Genomic DNA, 18,677 nt, shown 5'->3' on the forward strand with positions numbered 1-18,677 from the left:
CATAAATCAAATCAAATTGATTTGTAAGGCCTGACAACACACGTTAATGTTCCCATGGGCCGGACACATCTTCTTTAGACAAGTCAAGAAGAAACATCACAATAAATCTAGAACAAAACAAAAACACCATAAAGTCCAAACATTTTAAAATAAATAAATAAATCCAACACTCCCAGACATACCCCACGCGAAGGTAAGGAAAAACTGGAACCAATATATTTCCTCAATATTCAAATGTTTTGAGATGCACCTGTACATGTTGTGCATACGATGGACCCACATGGTCAAATCTATCTTCATAGCATATTTAAAAACAACCGAGGTTGACCAAAGTGTGCTGCACAATAAAGGGTATAAAAGTACTTTTAAACACAATACTAATAAAAATACAACACAAGATGCACAGTTTACACAACCGGAAATAGTACCGCAAACCGTACGACACGTATATAACAATTTAAAACTAAATAAAATGCACAGATATATTTCAACATAACGGTACAATTCACATATGTTTCAGGCTAGATGTACAATTTCTGCTTTGTACTTCACTAGGTGCTAAACTTGACCAAAGTATATTCATTATTTCAGTATTCCCATGTGTGTGTGTCGTACACCAATATGGTCCAATGTGTTACACGGCTCATGACTGGTAATTTTAAATCACCTGTTGTTTGATTACAACCACCACCTGCTGTACGCGGCCTCTGACTGAACGCCGTGTCGTTGTGTCGACTCCAGGCCGCCGCCCAGTGCTACATCGACCTGATCATCAAGGAGAGCGACAACAACGTGAAGCTGATCGTCCTGGACCGTCTGATCGAACTGAAGGAGCATCCGACCCACGAGCGCGTGCTCCAGGTATCCCGAGCTGTGCTGAGAGCCGTTTGCCTGTTACTTACTTAGCATCCGTTTCCTTGTCAAAAATCGCTCCCAGCGGTTTGAAACGGTGCCTGTAAAGTCCTGCGTGCGCCCGCTCTGCTGCCGGTGTCGCCGCACGGTACCATGTGATGCCAAACCAAAACATTTCAAATAATAATCCCTCTATCTATTTCAGATCTCATTTCATGAGAAAGTTTACTTAAAGGGGAACTATCTTATAAATGGCCTTTTTGAGTGTTTAGCATTGTTTCCTAGCTATGTGAACTTATATTAATATGATATATGTCTCTAATTCTCATATTGGCGCATTCTTCCAATTCTCCTCTCACAATATTCACCCTCACTGAACTGAGTCATCTGAAAATGTGCTGATTTGTGATGTCAGAGAGACTCAGCTGCATGATAATGTGGCAGATGCCACCAGGCCACACAGTGGTTTAGGAGCCCAGCCTCAAAACGGCTATCTTAAATTCCCGCCCGGCGACTCATGTGCGCGTTCCGTCACCCCCCCAGGATCTAGTGATGGACATCCTGCGTGTGCTGAGCACACCTGACCTGGAGGTGAGGAAGAAGACCTTACAGCTGGCCCTGGACCTCGTCTCATCCCGCAATGTAGAGGAGGTAGGTGGACATGTGAGAGAGGAGGAGGATGAGGAGGGTCACTCCTGGTACTTAACTGTCGCAAACAAAGACATTTACGTGTGCAGAGGAGCGACAGAAGTGTAGCGGAAGTGTAACAGAGGTGTAACAGAAGTGTAGAAGAAATGTGTAACAGAGGTGTAACAAGTGTAGAAGAAGTGTGTAACAGAGGTGTAGCGGAAGTGTAACAAGTGTAGAAGAAGTGTGTAACAGAGGTGTAGCGGAAGTGTAACAAGTGTAGAAGAAGTGTGTAACAGGTGTAACAGAAGTGTAACAGAAGTGTAGTGGAAGTGTAGCAGAAGTGTAGCAGAAGTGTAACAGAAGTGCGCTTGTGTTCCAGCTGGTGATCGTCTTGAAGAAGGAGGTGATCAAGACGAACAACGTGACGGAGCACGAGGACACGGATAAGTACCGGCAGCTGCTGGTGCGAACGCTCCACTCCTGCAGCGTCCGCTTCCCCGACATGGCCGCCAACGTCATCCCTGTGGTGAGTTCACCTTGCGAAGGCCCGATCCTGCCGGTGAAGGAACGCGCCAACACTTTGGGAAATTAGCTTACCGTATAAATATCCTCAAACAAAATCCTCAATTTTAATAAAGTGATTAATCTCTAGTGTAGCCTAATCTTTATCTGCAACTCTAAAGAAAAACCCCATTGGTTTAAACGGAATGAATAAAAAAATTAAATAAAGAAAATCGAACGTTGATTTAGAATTCGAATGTCAACGTTATGAATGAAGCTTCGCACTGTTCGGTACAGCCCTAGTATTATTAGACAATGATGCATCTGTTTCTCAGCTGGCCCCATGCTGCAAAAAAGAAAGTTAAGAATATATATATATATATATAAGAAAGAAAAAAAAGATTTTAATAATCGATTATGTCACGTCACTGCAACGATGCAGAATCGTCCATGTCCGCATCGCGATGCATCTTAGAATCGAGAAATGTCCACACCCCTACTATGTATACAGTATACTATGTAGTCTACCTTTCAGTGTCCCGACCTTGTAGTTTTCAAGAGAGCTGACAAGACTGTGTGTGTGTGTGTGTGTGTGCGCGCGCCTCTTTCAGCTGATGGAATTCCTGAGCGACACTAACGAGGCAGCCGCAGCTGACGTCCTGGAGTTTGTGAGGGAGGCCATTCAGAGATTCGACAACCTGAGGCCTCTCATCATCGAGAAGATGCTGGAAGTCTTCCACTCCATCAAAGCCGTCAAGTAAGGCCCCTCGAGCACTCTGCTTGGGAACATGGTTCACTTCACCGCTTGGGATTTATTATTGTAATGTACTGACACATTTCTAATGGGGATCATTAACATTGTGTTGTTGTGTGTTAGGATATACAGAGGAGCACTGTGGATACTGGGAGAATACTGCAGCACCAAGGATGATATTCAGAGTGTAATGACGGAGATCCGCAGGTCACTGGGAGAGGTACAGTAGGATTTGTTTACTGTAGATCAATAATGAGAGGTTTTCATTGACTAATCGTACTATTAGTAATTTAAATAACTTCACAGACAATCATTGAAAATACCCACCTGTCCCACATTAACTCAATCAGCGCCGGAGCGATATGCGTGATGTGTTGTTAAAAGGCCGACGCTCTAAAGTATAGGAATACGTGGCGGTGTTTGCAGGGCTATAACTATATTCTATATTATAGCTATGGATACAATACTATGGCCCATTTTACATCACCTATCTATCGTTCAATATGTGAAAAAGAATACATTTTTCCATCCATACGTTCGTTCCCGTGTTATACCGTGGTGAATATAAGTATGGTTTTAGAGCGGTCTAGGGTAATTCCCGAAATGCTGAGTTATAGCCGTATACGTCAATTCCACTATAGACGTTGCCGTGTCTTGCCTTTACACGCTAGTATTCCGAAATCAAATCTATATCATAGGTATTATCTTCCATCATGAATGCATGAAAAAGGGGGGGGGGTCGTTTCTGATTATTTGATTGTCAGTAACGGCATTCGTATTGAAAACTAAAAAACGCTTATCAGCCCGATCGGTATAAAAGCTTTGCAGGATCAAGCTAAAATTGACGTCGGATCGTTCTTACCTGTGATCGGGAGTATTCCAAAAATAATATTCCAATTGTTTGATCGCCATCTGGTATGTCCATTTGCTCCACGGCATAATCCACCACAACATATGGATCAGGGATATTTGACACGCTTCAATGGAACTGAGAGAACCGTTCGCCTCGCCCGACAAGGAAAAATGAAACCTGAGACATTTGGCCGTTCCACAGGCCAAGATACAAGGTTACAAAGGGTGCTCGATACTGCCACCTGGGTGGATGCGGCCGGTATTGCACTTTGGCATTCTCACGATGATTCCCCATCTTAACCCAGATGTCCGTGTGCTTGTAATGAATGGAAATATTGAATAAAAGAAATAACTATGAAAACCCGACTATACTTGGGTTTGGCACCCAAGCGTCGGCGAGTTAACCCGACTATCATCGGGTCTGGCGTGGATTGAGTTTATGTCCTCCTGCAGATGAGAGTGAAAATGACAAAGACCAGTGCATGTTTGTGATGTCAGACCAGTGTATGTTTGTGATGTCAGAGACCAGTGCATGTTTGTGATGTCAGACCAGTGCATGTTTGTGATGTCAGAGACCAGTGCATGTTTGTGATGTCAGACCAGTGCATGTTTGTGATGTCCGAGACCAGTGCATGTTTGTGATGTCAGAGACCAGTGCATGTTTGTGATGTCAGACCAGTGCATGTTTGTGATGTCAGACCAGTGCATGTTTGTGATGTCAGAGACCAGTGCATGTTTGATAGTTGTGATGTCAGAGACCAGTGCATGTTTGTGATGTCAGAGACCAGTGCATGTTTGTGATAGTTGTGATGTCAGAGACCAGTGCATGTTTGTGATGTCAGAGACCAGTGCATGTTTGTGATGTCAGACCAGTGCATGTTTGTGATAGTTGTGATGTCAGAGACCAGTGCATGTTTGTGATAGTTGTGATGTCAGAGACCAGTGCATGTTTGTGATAGTTGTGATGTCAGAGACCAGTGCATATTTGTGATAGTTGTGATGTCAGAGACCAGTGCATGTTTGTGATAGTTGTGATGTCAGAGACCAGTGCATGTTTGTGATAGTTGTGATGTCAGAGACCAGTGCATGTTTGATAGTTGTGATGTCAGAGACCAGTGCATGTTTGTGATAGTTGTGATGTCAGAGACAGGGCGCTACGCTAACCTTTTTCACTAGGGGCACAGGTGCTCCTAAATGAAAAAATTTAGGAGCACACAAAGAAATTTAGGAGCACCCAAAAATATTTAGGAGCACAGTGAAAATATGTCAAGTAACAGAGTTTATTTTTTTTCAGAAATAAATGTATATTTGTACTGTGCGTGCATGTGCAAACGGGACACATCTGTGCAATAGCACATACCACCAAAGTCACTGGCCCACTGTGTGCGTGTGTGTGTATCATCTGCGTGTGCAAACGGGAATGGGACAGACATTTGAACTATTAATTAAGTGATTAATGCCTACTATGGCAAAGTTGTAGCCAACAACTAGGCCTAATAAGAAAGGCAGTGATATTGAACAAAAAGGAGACACTGGCTTTACAACCAGGGCCATCAGTAGAGGGGGGAGCTAGTGTTGCTCTTTTTGAAAAATAATCCTTTCAGGGTTGCCTATTGAAATACTGTACACCTCCAGTACAGTAGTTTGCGTGTCAGGTAGACCATTGATTGACAGTCGATTCTGCCAATTACGACGTCACACCGCTTGCACTCTGGCCGTCCGGCGCTACAGCTGGACCCATTGCCCACCTCTGCGGTTGATAACACTAGCCAAGTTAGCTGTACACACATACACAGTGGGCCAGTTGTGTGATTGATTGATTGAAAACTTTATTAACAGATTGCAGAATGGGTACAATACAGTACAGCTCAATACACACAATTGTTAAGGGGATGCAGACCAGAGAAAGACTTTCGTCTTGTTTACATCAGGGTCCCCCATTTTCAATTCATCAGGACATATATGACATACATGACATACAGATATTCAGTACTGCTACATCTATACATTTATGACATACCAGATTTGCAAATACAGTACTGTTTGTGATACAGAAGGAGTCAAGAAAAGGGAGTATATACATTTGACGTAGAAACTGTACATTGGAGGAGGTTGGGTGGGGTTGTGTGGGGGGGGTTGGGTACATTGGGATATTGTCAACCATACTGGGTAATTTACATTGGAGGTGGTTGGGGGGGGGGGGGGGGGGGACACACTGTATAAACAAGCAAAACTGTACATTGAGGGGGGGGGGGAGACACTGTACAAACAAGCAAAATTGTACATTGGACTATTGACAACCATACTAGGTAAATGACTGTACATTGGAGGGGGTTGGGTTAGGACATTTACAGGGGCCAGTTTTGAATTGCAGTCTCCCGTAGGTGTCCCTTGAGAGTGGTTTTGAAAGTGGGTAGTGATCCACATTCCTTTACAGCTTTGGGTAGGGCGTTCCACATTTATGTGGTATAATTGCGAAACGTGTTTAGTCCCTTATTTGAGCCGAATCTGGGTTTAACATGATTTGTGGCGCTCCCTCTGGTGTTGTGATCGTGGTATTCACTGACCTTTGGGAAGTATTTTGACATGTACATGGGTACCTTGGTCGTGTAGTGTATCTTGTAGACCAGGCCCATTGCAAGTTGCTGTACTCTGTCGTCTACTCTAAGCCATCCTAGGTTGTCAAAGTGGGCAGGGGTGAGGTGGGTTCTAGGAGTAAGGTCAAGCAGTAGTCTGACCAGTTTGTTTTGAGATGTTTGTAATTTTGTTTTTAGCGCCTTTGAGGTGCTTTGGTACCATGAGGTGCAAGCATAGTCGTAGTACCCTTGAATGAGTGCTCCTGCCAGAGTCTTCAGGGTATTCTTGTTTACCAGAGAGGAGATCCGGTACAAGAATCGAGTTCGTTGGTTGACTTTTTTTATTACACTGGATGCCATTTTGTCACAGGAGAGATTAGCCTCTAGGATGGAACCCAGGTAGGTAATTTCATCTTTCCTTGTGACAATATTGTCACCCACTGTAACTGAGAAGTCGTCGGTCTTGCTGAGTTTGTTATTTGAACCGAAGAGAATGGACTCTGTTTTGCCCATGTGTAATGATAGTTTGTTATCCGCGAGCCATATGCAGATTTTACCTAGTTCCGAGCTGAGGGTTTTTTCAACCTGTAACTTGTTCTTGTCAGAGACCAGCAGGGCTGAGTCGTCCGCAAACAGGAACAAGTTGCAGTCACAAGCTGACGACATGTCATTTGCATAAATTAGGAACAGTAGCGGTCCTAGTATGCTTCCTTGTGGAACACCACAGCTCACTGTGAGGGGGGGGGATAGGGTACCGTTTACCTCCACCATCTGTTCCCTCCCCTCAAGGTAGGATTGCATCCAGCTCACTGATAGATAGACTATCAAAACCAATTGCTTTTAGCTTGTCAATCAGAATGGAGTGATTGACAGTGTCGAAGGCCTTTTGTAGGTCCAGCATGACCATGCCGCAGTATTTGCCTGCGTCCACCTCTTGTTTGATGTGGTCATTCAAATAGAGAAGGCATGTGTCAGTGGAGTGGGATGTTCTGAAGCCAGATTGAAATTCGTAGATTAGATTTTTTTCCGCTAGGTACTTTTCGACCTGTTCGTAGACTATTTTTTCCATGACTTTCGAGATGGAGGTGAGAATAGAAACAGGGCGGTAGTTGCCTGGGTCTAGTAATTTGCTGCCCTTTTTGTGCAGAGGGGTCACCCTCGCAATTTTGAAGTCCTTGGGGACGTGTCCCTGTTTTATGGAGAGGTTTATTATGTGTGTGATGACTGGGGTGATGGCGGCTGCTGAGTCTCTGAGGAATTTGGAGGGGATGTTGTCATGGCCAGTGGCCTTGTTAGGTTGGAGGGCGCTCAGTTTATTGAGTACCTCATCTGTTGTTACCATTTCCAGCTTGAAGTCGTCCTTGCGGACCCCTAGGTTTTTGTAGGGGTGTAACAATGCATCGCAATGCATCGATCCTACTTTGCAATATTTACAAAACATGACATTGTTTTCGAACTCTAGCCATGGGGAAATGTTTAGCCAATTCACGTTAAATTTGTATGTCTTCCCTCCGGCTCCAGTGGGTGTAGCTTCGCTAGCTACAGTGGCTACATTGGGTGCTACAGTGGGTGTAGCCTCGCTAGCTTGGCCAACTTCGCTAGCATGCTGGCTAGCGTCAGTATCTTGGTTAACGTTAACATTAACCATCACCTCTGTAACATGAGCTGCCTCGCCTGACTTCTCATTCTCCGGTATCTTTCGCGCAAAATAAAAATGAATGGGCTTCGACATGGCTGTATTATTGTTTGACTCAGACAGTGACGCAGCCGCTGATCATTACTTTCGGTTTCCAGTCGCGTGACCACAGGAAACTACTGTGATTGGAATGTTTATGCGGCTGTGAAATGTGGGACTTGTAGTTTTTTAACGATTCTCGCAGCGGAGAAAAAAAAGGACGAATGAGAGGCTGTACTCTGCACTCGCTGGCCCCACTCGCACGCCGTGCGAGTACTTGATTTTGCATGTTCGCACGCACATATTTTTAGGGGCATATGCGAGCAATATGGTCGCACTGTAGAGCCCTGAGAGACCAGTGCATGTTTGATAGTTGTGATGTCAGAGACCAGTGCATGTTTGTGATAGTTGTGATCTCAGAGACGAGTGCATGTTTGTGATGGTTGTGATGTCAGAGACCAGTGCATGTTTGTGATAGTTGTGATGTCAGAGACCAGTGCATGTTTGTGATAGTTGTGATGTCAGAGACCAGTGCATGTTTGATAGTTGTGATGTCAGAGACCAGTGCATGTTTGTGATAGTTGTGATGTCAGAGACCAGTGCATGTTTGTGATAGTTGTGATGTCAGAGACCAGTGCATGTTTGTGATAGTTGTGATGTCAGAGACCAGTGTATGCTTGTGATAGTTGTGATGTCAGAGACCAGTGCATGTTTGATAGTTGTGATGTCAGAGACCAGTGTATGCTTGTGATAGTTGTGATGTCAGAGACCAGTGTATGCTTGTGATAGTTGTGATGTCAGAGACCAGTGCATGTTTGTGATACTTGTGACCAGTGCTTGTTTGATAGTTGGAGTGATGTCAGATACGTTGCATGTGATTTCTAGCACATTAACCAATAGAATCGCTGTCAAACTAAATTAATGATTGACTAACAAGGACACATAATGTCATAGATGCGAAGCGCTTCACACAGAGCGTGTTCCCTGTGAGCCGCCACTAGGGGCAGAGCGGCTCACCGCAAGTGAGTTTCTGATTGAGAGAATTGGTGACATCGCCGGTCAGGACCTGAACAGTCAACTAATTGACTGACCTAGTTTGAGGATTTATTATCGGACATTATTTCGACACCTGAGCATCCAAGGCTCCAGATTGTGACCATTTTAATCACATCTTGCGACCATTTCTTGAGACAGTGCGACTAAACATCAGAACTAGTTGTTAGTCGTATCAGTGCGACTAGCAAATATACCCCTGTTTGTTTGTTTTGTTGTTTTTTACTCATCATCGTGTCTCATTCATCACTGGGAGGGAGAGATGTGTATGTGTGAGAGAGACTGACGGAGACTAGAGCCAACGCGAGGCTTTCGACAGAAAGCAGACTTCTCGTTCTCTCTCTCTCTCTTTCTCTTTCTCTCTCTCTCTCTCTCCAGTGCCCTCGATTGTAGCGGCATTAAAGCACATCGATTCCTTTTTCAAAAGAAAACATCATTCTGATCCTTCTCTGCTTCAGACGGTAGTCCCACACCTCCCACGAGGAGCACAGACAGTTTAGAGGAGTCGGCAGGTGACCTCATGGAAAAGGCCACAATCCCTTTCTCTTTTCTTCCTGGTCGTTGCGCTAGGGAGGGTGTAGAACTACTAGATGCCTCCTCTGATACATGTGGAGTCAGCCAGCCGCTTCTTTTCACCTGACAGCGAGGACTCTCACTGGGGGAGTGTAACGCGTGCAGAGGTTCACTCTTTTTCCCCCCCGATCCCCTCCCTGCTGAACAGGCACCCCGACCGACCAGTAGGAACCCCAGTTTACAACGACCAGGACACATACCCCGCCGGCTTACACTGCCAATTGTGTTAGTAGGGACGACTGACCAAGCCGGAAGTACCGCTGACAGCTGGATTCGATCCCAGAGTCTCTGCGGTGGTAGGCGAGTGCATGCTCCACTGCGCTACCCAGCCGCCGCACAATCCCTTTCTCTGACTATAAAGGTCTACGTTTTACTGGATTCAGGAGCTCTTTGCGGGATACTAGGCTTGTGGCTCTCTTGGAGCTCTTTGGGGCGATGCTAGGCCTGTGTCTCTCCTGGAGCTCTTTGGGGGGATGCTAGGCCCGTGTCTCTCCTGGAGCTCTTTGGGGGGATGCAATACATAAATAAATATGAATCTCCATATATGAAATAGAACATTTAGATAAGGTGCTACTGAGATGTTTTGGTGAGTTCTTTGTTTTTTTGTGGAAGTAGCCCTTCTTAAAAATGCATGAACATTCACTGATAATTGGTCTGTAGTGGAGTCTACACGGTCTACATTGCCGGACCATGTAGAATCCGGACCTTGTAGACTGACATAATTCTGTGCATAGTTTAGTCTACACAGGCCATATTTCAAATAATCAAAATCTTACTTCATTCATCTTAAACATTCTTGATTTGGGGGATTGGTAGTTCCCATGAAATCTGAAGTTCAAACGACAACAGCGATCCACCTTGAATTAAATCACACTGTGTTGGCTGCGTCACAGTCACGAAAGGGGCTACTTAATTCATTAATCCAATCCACTTTATTTATAGAGCACATTTAAAAACAACAAAGTTCACCAAAGTGCTGTACAAGTCCCACAACATAAGATAAAAAAAATTATATATATATATATAAAAAAAGAAAAAAAAATATTATAAAAAAAAAAATCGAAGGTCAGCCCTACTTGTGTCTCTCTTGGAGCTCTTTGGGGCGATGCTAGGCCTGTGTCTCTCCTGGAGCTCTTTGGGGCGATGCTAGGCTTGTGTCTCTCCTGGAGTCATCCAGCAATAACTCTTGATCTATTTGTACTTGATACTCTGTCTGAGCTAAATAAACCTGTGTTAACTAAGTCTATATCTGACTTGAGTACATCCTTACTCATGGTAAATCCCTCCACATAAAGCACAATAACACTGCGGAGCATGGAGCATGCAGGGACAGATTTCTCCTGCTGCTATAGCACTGAAACACACTTCTGGATGCTAAGGAACCGTCTCCCAAAAGGGCACACTGAGAAAATGGCAAATGGAATATCATAGCATCCTAATGAAAAATACTTGCAAATACTGCATTGACTGCATTTGAAGAATCCATTTCAGTAGAATACATAGAAAGTGCTACCAGTGCTAGAAAGTGGGTTTGGATCCCTGCCACCCAAACGGGACAAGATAACACCGCTGCCACCGTCTGACCTCTGTGACTTTGATCCCTTTCAGATCCCCATAGTGGAGAACGAGATAAAGAGGGAGTCTGGAGAGGTGAAGGCGGAGGAGGAGGTGAGCGCCGCTCCGGCCCAGAAGCTGGTGACGGAGATGGGCACCTACGTGACACAGAGCGCCCTCAGCTCCAACCGGCCCTCCAAGAAAGAGGAGGACAGGTACAACAAAGGCGCCTTGTGTGGTGTGTGTGTGTGTCGGTGTTGGGGTGGGGGGGGGGGGTGGGTGGGATGCTCTAGCTGTATTCTGCTACTATGCCACACATAGCTGGAATAAACTGCCAGAAGAGATTTTTTAAGAATAGGCTAAATACCGGCGACTGGGTGGCGCAGCGGACATCGCGCTTGTCACCGACGCAAGAGACTCCGGGTTCGAATCCGTCTGTCGGCTTTGCCTCCGGCTTGGGCCGTACAGTAACGTGGCTTCTGTGTCTCCAGGCCTCCGCTCCGAGGCTTCCTGATGGACGGAGACTTCTACGTCGCGGCGTCGCTCGCCACCACGCTGACCAAGGTGGCCCTGCGCTACGTCGCCATCGTTCCCGACAAGAAGAGGCAAAACGTAAGCCCCGGACTCACTGCACTCCAACGGAGCGCGCCGTCATGTAAGACGGGGGGAAATGCCCCTCTTCTCCGAGTCGGACAAGAAGACTGATGCCGATTCCCTCTCGGGTGCCGTTCGGTATAGAATGCTTATCCGGCTGCAAGCTAGCCTAGCACAGCACAAATGAATGGAAGCGGATACGGACCGGCTAGCCTAGCTGTCCGGCCAAAAACACCTCTCCCGGAGTTTTGAACTAGGCTAGTGCTCCGTATCCGCTTCCATTCATTTGTGCTAAGCTAGGCTAGCTTTCTACTGAACACACGGTGAGGAAATTGGTATCTATCTTCTTGTCTGACTCTGGGGAGGACAGTAAGTGCACTTCTCATAATGTTTGTGTACGCCCTTTAAACAAATATTTTATATATATATATATATATTTTTTTAAAGTATTATAATTTTTTTTGACATTTTGCGATGTGACCCGTCTCATCGGCCTGCGCCGCTCAGTCCTTCGTTGCAGAGTCCATGCTGATCATGGTCACGGTGCTCCACCTGGGCCGCTCCTCTCTGCCCAAGAAGCCCATCACAGACGACGACGTGGACCGCATCTCGCTCTGCCTCAAGGTCCTGTCGGAGTGCTCGCCGCTCATGTACGACATCTTCAACAAGGAGTGCCGCAAGTCCCTGTCGCACATGCTCACCGTCCGGCTGGAGGAGGAGAAGCTGTCGCAGAAGGTAAGAGACGCCACTCTCGCCCGACGCTTGAGCTCGAGTCGGAGAACGACGAGGGGGCGGCGAAGGTGCCGCGTTGATTCTGGTTCTCAGACCTCGTCGTTGCTCGACGGGAGCTGTATGTATTAGGGATGCTGCAGCGATGTGACATTTAAACCGTGATTAATAAACAAATGACAACACCGGTTGTTGCGGCTACATGTAGGCCATCAACCAGAGCCGCGAGGGGCTAAGCAGAGGAGCGTAAACACTGACTAGGCTAAACAGAGGAGTATAAACACTGATGAGGCTAAACAGAGGAGTATAAACACTGACCAGGCTAAACAGAGGAGTATAAACACTGACCAGGCTAAACAGAGGAGTATAAACACAGACGAGGCTAAACAGAGGAGTGTAAACACAGACGAGGATAAACAGAGGAGTATAAACACTGACCAGGCTAAACAGAGGAGTATAAACACTGATGAGGCTAAACAGAGGAGTATAAACACTGACGAGGGTAAACAGAGGAGTATAAACACAGACGAGGCTAAACAGAGGAGTGTAAACACTGACGAGGATAAACAGAGGAGTATAAACACAGACGAGGCTAAACAGAGGAGTGTAAACACTGACGAGGATAAACAGAGGAGTATAAACACAGACGAGGCTAAACAGAGGAGTGTAAACACTGACGAGGCTAAACAGAGGAGTATAAACACTGACGAGGCTAAACAGAGGAGTATAAACACTGACGAGGCTAAACAGAGGAGTATAAACACTGATGAGGCTAAACAGACGAGTATAAACACTGATGAGGCTAAACAGAGGAGTATAAACACTGATGAGGCTAAACAGACGAGTATAAACACTGACGAGCTAAACAGAGGAGTATAAACACTGACCAGGCTAAACAGAGGAGTATAAACACTGACGAGGCTAAACAGAGGAGTATAAACACTGACCAGGCTAAACAGAGGAGTATAAACACTGACGAGCTAAACAGAGGAGTATAAACACTGACCAGGCTAAACAGAGGAGTGTAAACACTGACGAGGCTAAACAGAGGAGTATAAACACTGACCAGGCTAAACAGAGGAGTATAAACACTGACGAGGCTAAACAGAGGAGTATAAACACTGACGAGGCTAAACAGAGGAGTATAAACACTGACCAGGCTAAACAGAGGAGTATAAACACTGACCAGGCTAAACAGAGGAGTATAAACACTGATGAGGCTAAACAGAGGAGTGTAAACACTGACGAGGCTAAACAGAGGAGTGTAAACACTGACGAGGCTAAACAGAGGAGTATAAACACTGACGAGGCTAAACAGAGGAGTATAAACACTGACGAGGCTAAACAGAGGAGTATAAACACTGACCAGGCTAAACAGAGGAGTATAAACACTGACGAGGCTAAACAGAGGAGTATAAACACTGACGAGGCTAAACAGAGGAGTATAAACACTGACCAGGCTAAACAGAGGAGTATAAACACTGACCAGGCTAAACAGAGGAGTATAAACACTGATGAGGCTAAACAGAGGAGTATAAACACTGATGAGGCTAAACAGAGGAGTATAAACACTGACCAGGCTAAACAGAGGAGTATAAACACTGACCAGGCTAAACAGAGGAGTATAAACACTGACCAGGCTAAACAGAGGAGTATAAACACTGACCAGGCTAAACAGAGGAGTGTAAACACTGATGAGGCTAAACAGAGGAGTGTAAACACTGACGAGGCTAAACAGAGGAGTGTAAACACTGACGAGGCTAAACAGAGGAGTGTAAACACTGACGAGGCTAAACAGAGGAGTATAAACACTGACCAGGCTAAACAGAGGAGTATAAACACTGATGAGGCTAAACAGAGGAGTATAAACACTGATGAGGCTAAACAGACGAGTATAAACACTGATGAGGCTAAACAGACGAGTATAAACACTGATGAGGCTAAACAGACGAGTATAAACACTGACGAGGCTAAACAGACGAGTATAAACACTGACGAGGCTAAACAGAGGAGTATAAACACTGACCAGGCTAAACAGAGGAGTGTAAACACTGACGAGCTAAACAGAGGAGTATAAACACTGACCAGGCTAAACAGAGGAGTGTAAACACAGACGAGGCTAAACAGAGGAGTATAAACACTGACGAGGCTAAACAGAGGAGTATAAACACTGATGAGGCTAAACAGACGAGTGTAAACACTGATGAGGCTAAACAGAGGAGTGTAAACACTGACCAGGCTAAACAGAGGAGTATAAACACTGACTAGGATAAACAGAGGAGTATAAACACTGACCAGGCTAAACAGAGGAGTGTAAACACTGACCAGGCTAAACAGAGGAGTATAAACACTGACGAGGCTAAACAGAGGAGTGTAAACACAGACGAGGCTAAACAGAGGAGTATAAACACTGACGAGGCTAAACAGAGGAGTATAAACACTGACCAGGCTAAACAGAGGAGTATAAACACTGATGAGGCTAAACAGAGGAGTATAAACACTGATGAGGCTAAACAGACGAGTATAAACACTGATGAGGCTAAACAGAGGAGTATAAACACTGATGAGGCTAAACAGACGAGTATAAACACTGACGAGGCTAAACAGAGGAGTGTAAACACTGACGAGCTAAACAGAGGAGTATAAACACTGACCAGGCTAAACAGAGGAGTATAAACACTGACGAGGCTAAACAGAGGAGTGTAAACACAGACGAGGCTAAACAGAGGAGTATAAACACTGACGAGGCTAAACAGAGGAGTGTAAACACTGACTAGGCTAAACAGAGGAGTATAAACACTGACGAGGGTAAACAGAGGAGTATAAACACTGACGAGGCTAAACAGAGGAGTATAAACACTGACTAGGCTAAACAGAGGAGTATAAACACTGACGAGGGTAAACAGAGGAGTATAAACACTGACGAGGCTAAACAGAGGAGTATAAACACTGATGAGGCTAAACAGAGGAGTATAAACACTGATGAGGCTAAACAGACGAGTGTAAACACTGATGAGGCTAAACAGAGGAGTATAAACACTGACGAGGCTAAACAGAGGAGTATAAACACTGACGAGGATAAACAGAGGAGTATAAACACTGATGAGGCTAAACAGAGGAGTATAACACTGACCAGGCTAAACAGAGGAGTATAAACACTGACGAGGCTAAACAGAGGAGTGTAAACACAGACGAGGCTAAACAGAGGAGTATAAACACTGACGAGGCTAAACAGAGGAGTATAAACACTGACCAGGCTAAACAGAGGAGTATAAACACTGACCAGGCTAAACAGAGGAGTATAAACACTGACGAGGCTAAACAGAGGAGTATAAACACTGATGAGGCTAAACAGAGGAGTATAAACACTGATGAGGCTAAACAGAGGAGTGTAAACACTGACGAGGCTAAACAGAGGAGTGTAAACACTGATGAGGCTAAACAGAGGAGTGTAAACACTGATGAGGCTAAACAGAGGAGTGTAAACACTGATGAGGCTAAACAGAGGAGTGTAAACACTGATGAGGCTAAACAGAGGAGTGTAAACACTGATGAGGCTAAACAGAGGAGTATAAACACTGACTAGGCTAAACAGAGGAGTATAAACACTGACCAGGCTAAACAGAGGAGTGTAAACACTGACCAGGCTAAACAGGAGTGTAAACACTGACCAGGCTAAACAGAGGAGTATAAACACTGACTAGGCTAAACAGAGGAGTATAAACACTGACCAGGCTAAACAGAGGAGTATAAACACTGACTAGGCTAAACAGAGGAGTATAAACACTGACTAGGCTAAACAGAGGAGTATAAACACTGACCAGGCTAAACAGAGGAGTATAAACACTGATGAGGCTAAACAGAGGAGTATAAACACTGATGAGGCTGAACAGAGGAGTATAAACACTGACCAGGCTAAACAGAGGAGTATAAACACTGATGAGGCTGAACAGAGGAGTATAAACACTGATGAGGCTGAACAGAGGAGTATAAACACTGATGAGGCTAAACAGAGGAGTGTAAACACTGATGAGGCTAAACAGACGAGTATAAACACTGATGAGGCTAAACAGAGGAGTATAAACACTGATGAGGCTGAACAGAGGAGTATAAACACTGACCAGGCTAAACAGAGGAGTATAAACACTGATGAGGCTGAACAGAGGAGTATAAACACTGATGAGGCTGAACAGAGGAGTATAAACACTGATGAGGCTAAACAGAGGAGTGTAAACACTGATGAGGCTAAACAGACGAGTATAAACACTGACCAGGCTAAACAGAGGAGTGTAAACACTGACGAGCTAAACAGAGGAGTATAAACACTGACCAGGCTAAACAGAGGAGCGTAAACACTGATGAGGCTGAACAGAGGAGTATAAACACTGACGAGGCTAAACAGAGGAGTATAAACACTGACCAGGCTAAACAGAGGAGTATAAACACTGATGAGTCTGAACAGAGGAGTATAAACACTGACCAGGCTAAACAGAGGAGTATAAACACTGACCAGGCTAAACAGGAGTATAAACACTGACCAGGCTAAACAGAGGAGTGTAAACACTGACGAGGCTAAACAGAGGAGTGTAAACACTGACGAGGCTAAACAGAGGAGTATAAACACTGACGAGGCTAAACAGAGGAGTATAAACACTGATGAGGCTAAACAGAGGAGCGTAAACACTGATGAGGCTGAACAGAGGAGTATAAACACTGATGAGGCTAAACAGAGGAGCGTAAACACTGATGAGGCTGAACAGAGGAGTATAAACACTGACGAGGCTAAACAGAGGAGCGTAAACACTGATGAGGCTGAACAGAGGAGTATAAACACTGACTAGGCTAAACAGAGGAGCGTAAACACTGATGAGGCTGAACAGAGGAGTATAAACACTGACGAGGCTAAACAGAGGAATGTAAACACTGACGAGGCTAAACAGAGGAGTGTAAACACTGACTAGGCTAAACAGAGGAGTGTAAACACTGTGACGAGGGGCTAAACGGAGACGAAATACTGAAACTTACATATATGGCTCCTACACCAGTGTTACCATTGACACTGGACATTTTTACAAGATGAGGCTCAGTAGTGCTTACTTTGATCTTTAATGTTATGCGGCTACATTGATCCACTGTGTCTGTCCATCTCTACTACATCTACATCGAATTAATTTTCAATGACTAGTATTCATTTGTTAGACAGAGTTGGCGTTCGCTTCTAATTGAAAAAGAATCCAACGGACAGTAATACCGTACATTTTCTATCCGCTCATACTAGGGCTGGGCCATATGGCAAAAAATTGTCACACATTTCTTTTGTATCATGTAGTTCAATATGGATAATTATCGATATTTTTATTAGTATACATTTGATTAAAAAAAAAATATTATTATATTATATTACAGCCCCTCACACTCCAGTTCTCAGGCTGCAGCTGGTAAAAAGTGGCTATGGCTCCAGGGGAGTTGAACAGTTCTGGCTCTGCTAGTTTCTTTTCTATCTTTTGGCGCTTTTTTGGTGGACAAACCACCGCACACGTACACCGTGATTCGCGACTGGAGACTAGCTCTGCTAACCTACTGTGTACAGACGGTTTCAAACTGTATTTTAAATTAGAAAGCAAACCAAATACCTTATATGTGAAATATACACAATGGAAAGACTTACTTTTATTCTCAGATTACAGGAAGAGAAAGGTTTGAAGTACTGGGGAAAATGGGACTTTTATATGTTAATTACGACAACCAGTGGATGATGTATAGTTGTAAAGAATATTCACCATACCTATAGGGAAAGTAAGAGAATTGAGAACTCAGCATGTGAAAAGTATATTTTTGTAAAGTGACACTAATAATGCAGCCCGGGATTGTGTTTTTGTTATGTCTTGTTGGTTGTGATTATTGTGAAAAACAATAAAAATAAAGCAAACCAAATAAATGGACAAGAGAAAAATAAATCTCAATTTGGTCAGTATTATCATTTGGACAAGCAAAGCCAATACTTTAAGTTGCAGGCAAGAAAGATAAGTCAGTCCACTGTCTCTGGTTTTAAAGCTGCCCTGTTGCAGGTCACAATACAAAAGAAGAAAAAAAAACGTTTCATATCGACAAGGAAAAATATATCGCGATAATTATCGTTATCGCTTAGCCCTAGTTCATACGTGACCGTTCAATGTGGCATCCTTATTTAGCGCATCGCGCAAACATACTTTGGTTGGACTGATCCTCTGAGCTCCTCTCCAGTCGAGCTGCTGCAGGGTTTAAATCCTCCGCCGTCGTTGTGTAACATGTCGTGTCGTCTGTAGAGCCTTCTTTCTCTCCTTACTCTAGAAGT

General features: G+C 44.5%; 1 protein-coding gene across 2 annotated transcripts in view; it reads left to right on the plus strand.

Annotated features, from left to right (window-relative positions):
- The window catches only part of copb1 (COPI coat complex subunit beta 1), a 43,565-nt gene that overhangs the window by 13,432 nt on the left and 11,456 nt on the right, over positions 1-18,677 (plus strand). For both annotated transcript variants that reach the window (XM_084337993.1, XM_084337994.1), the window contains 8 exons: positions 742-861; positions 1,396-1,503; positions 1,862-2,008; positions 2,595-2,740; positions 2,861-2,957; positions 11,075-11,235; positions 11,512-11,632; positions 12,122-12,349. In XM_084337993.1, the coding sequence (XP_084194119.1) occupies positions 742-861; positions 1,396-1,503; positions 1,862-2,008; positions 2,595-2,740; positions 2,861-2,957; positions 11,075-11,235; positions 11,512-11,632; positions 12,122-12,349 (1,128 nt within the window). The remainder of the gene's footprint in view (positions 1-741; positions 862-1,395; positions 1,504-1,861; positions 2,009-2,594; positions 2,741-2,860; positions 2,958-11,074; positions 11,236-11,511; positions 11,633-12,121; positions 12,350-18,677) is intronic.

This window comes from Notolepis coatsorum, assembly GCF_963971535.1.
Source record: "Notolepis coatsorum genome assembly, chromosome: 2".
NCBI lineage: Eukaryota > Metazoa > Chordata > Actinopteri > Aulopiformes > Paralepididae > Notolepis > Notolepis coatsorum.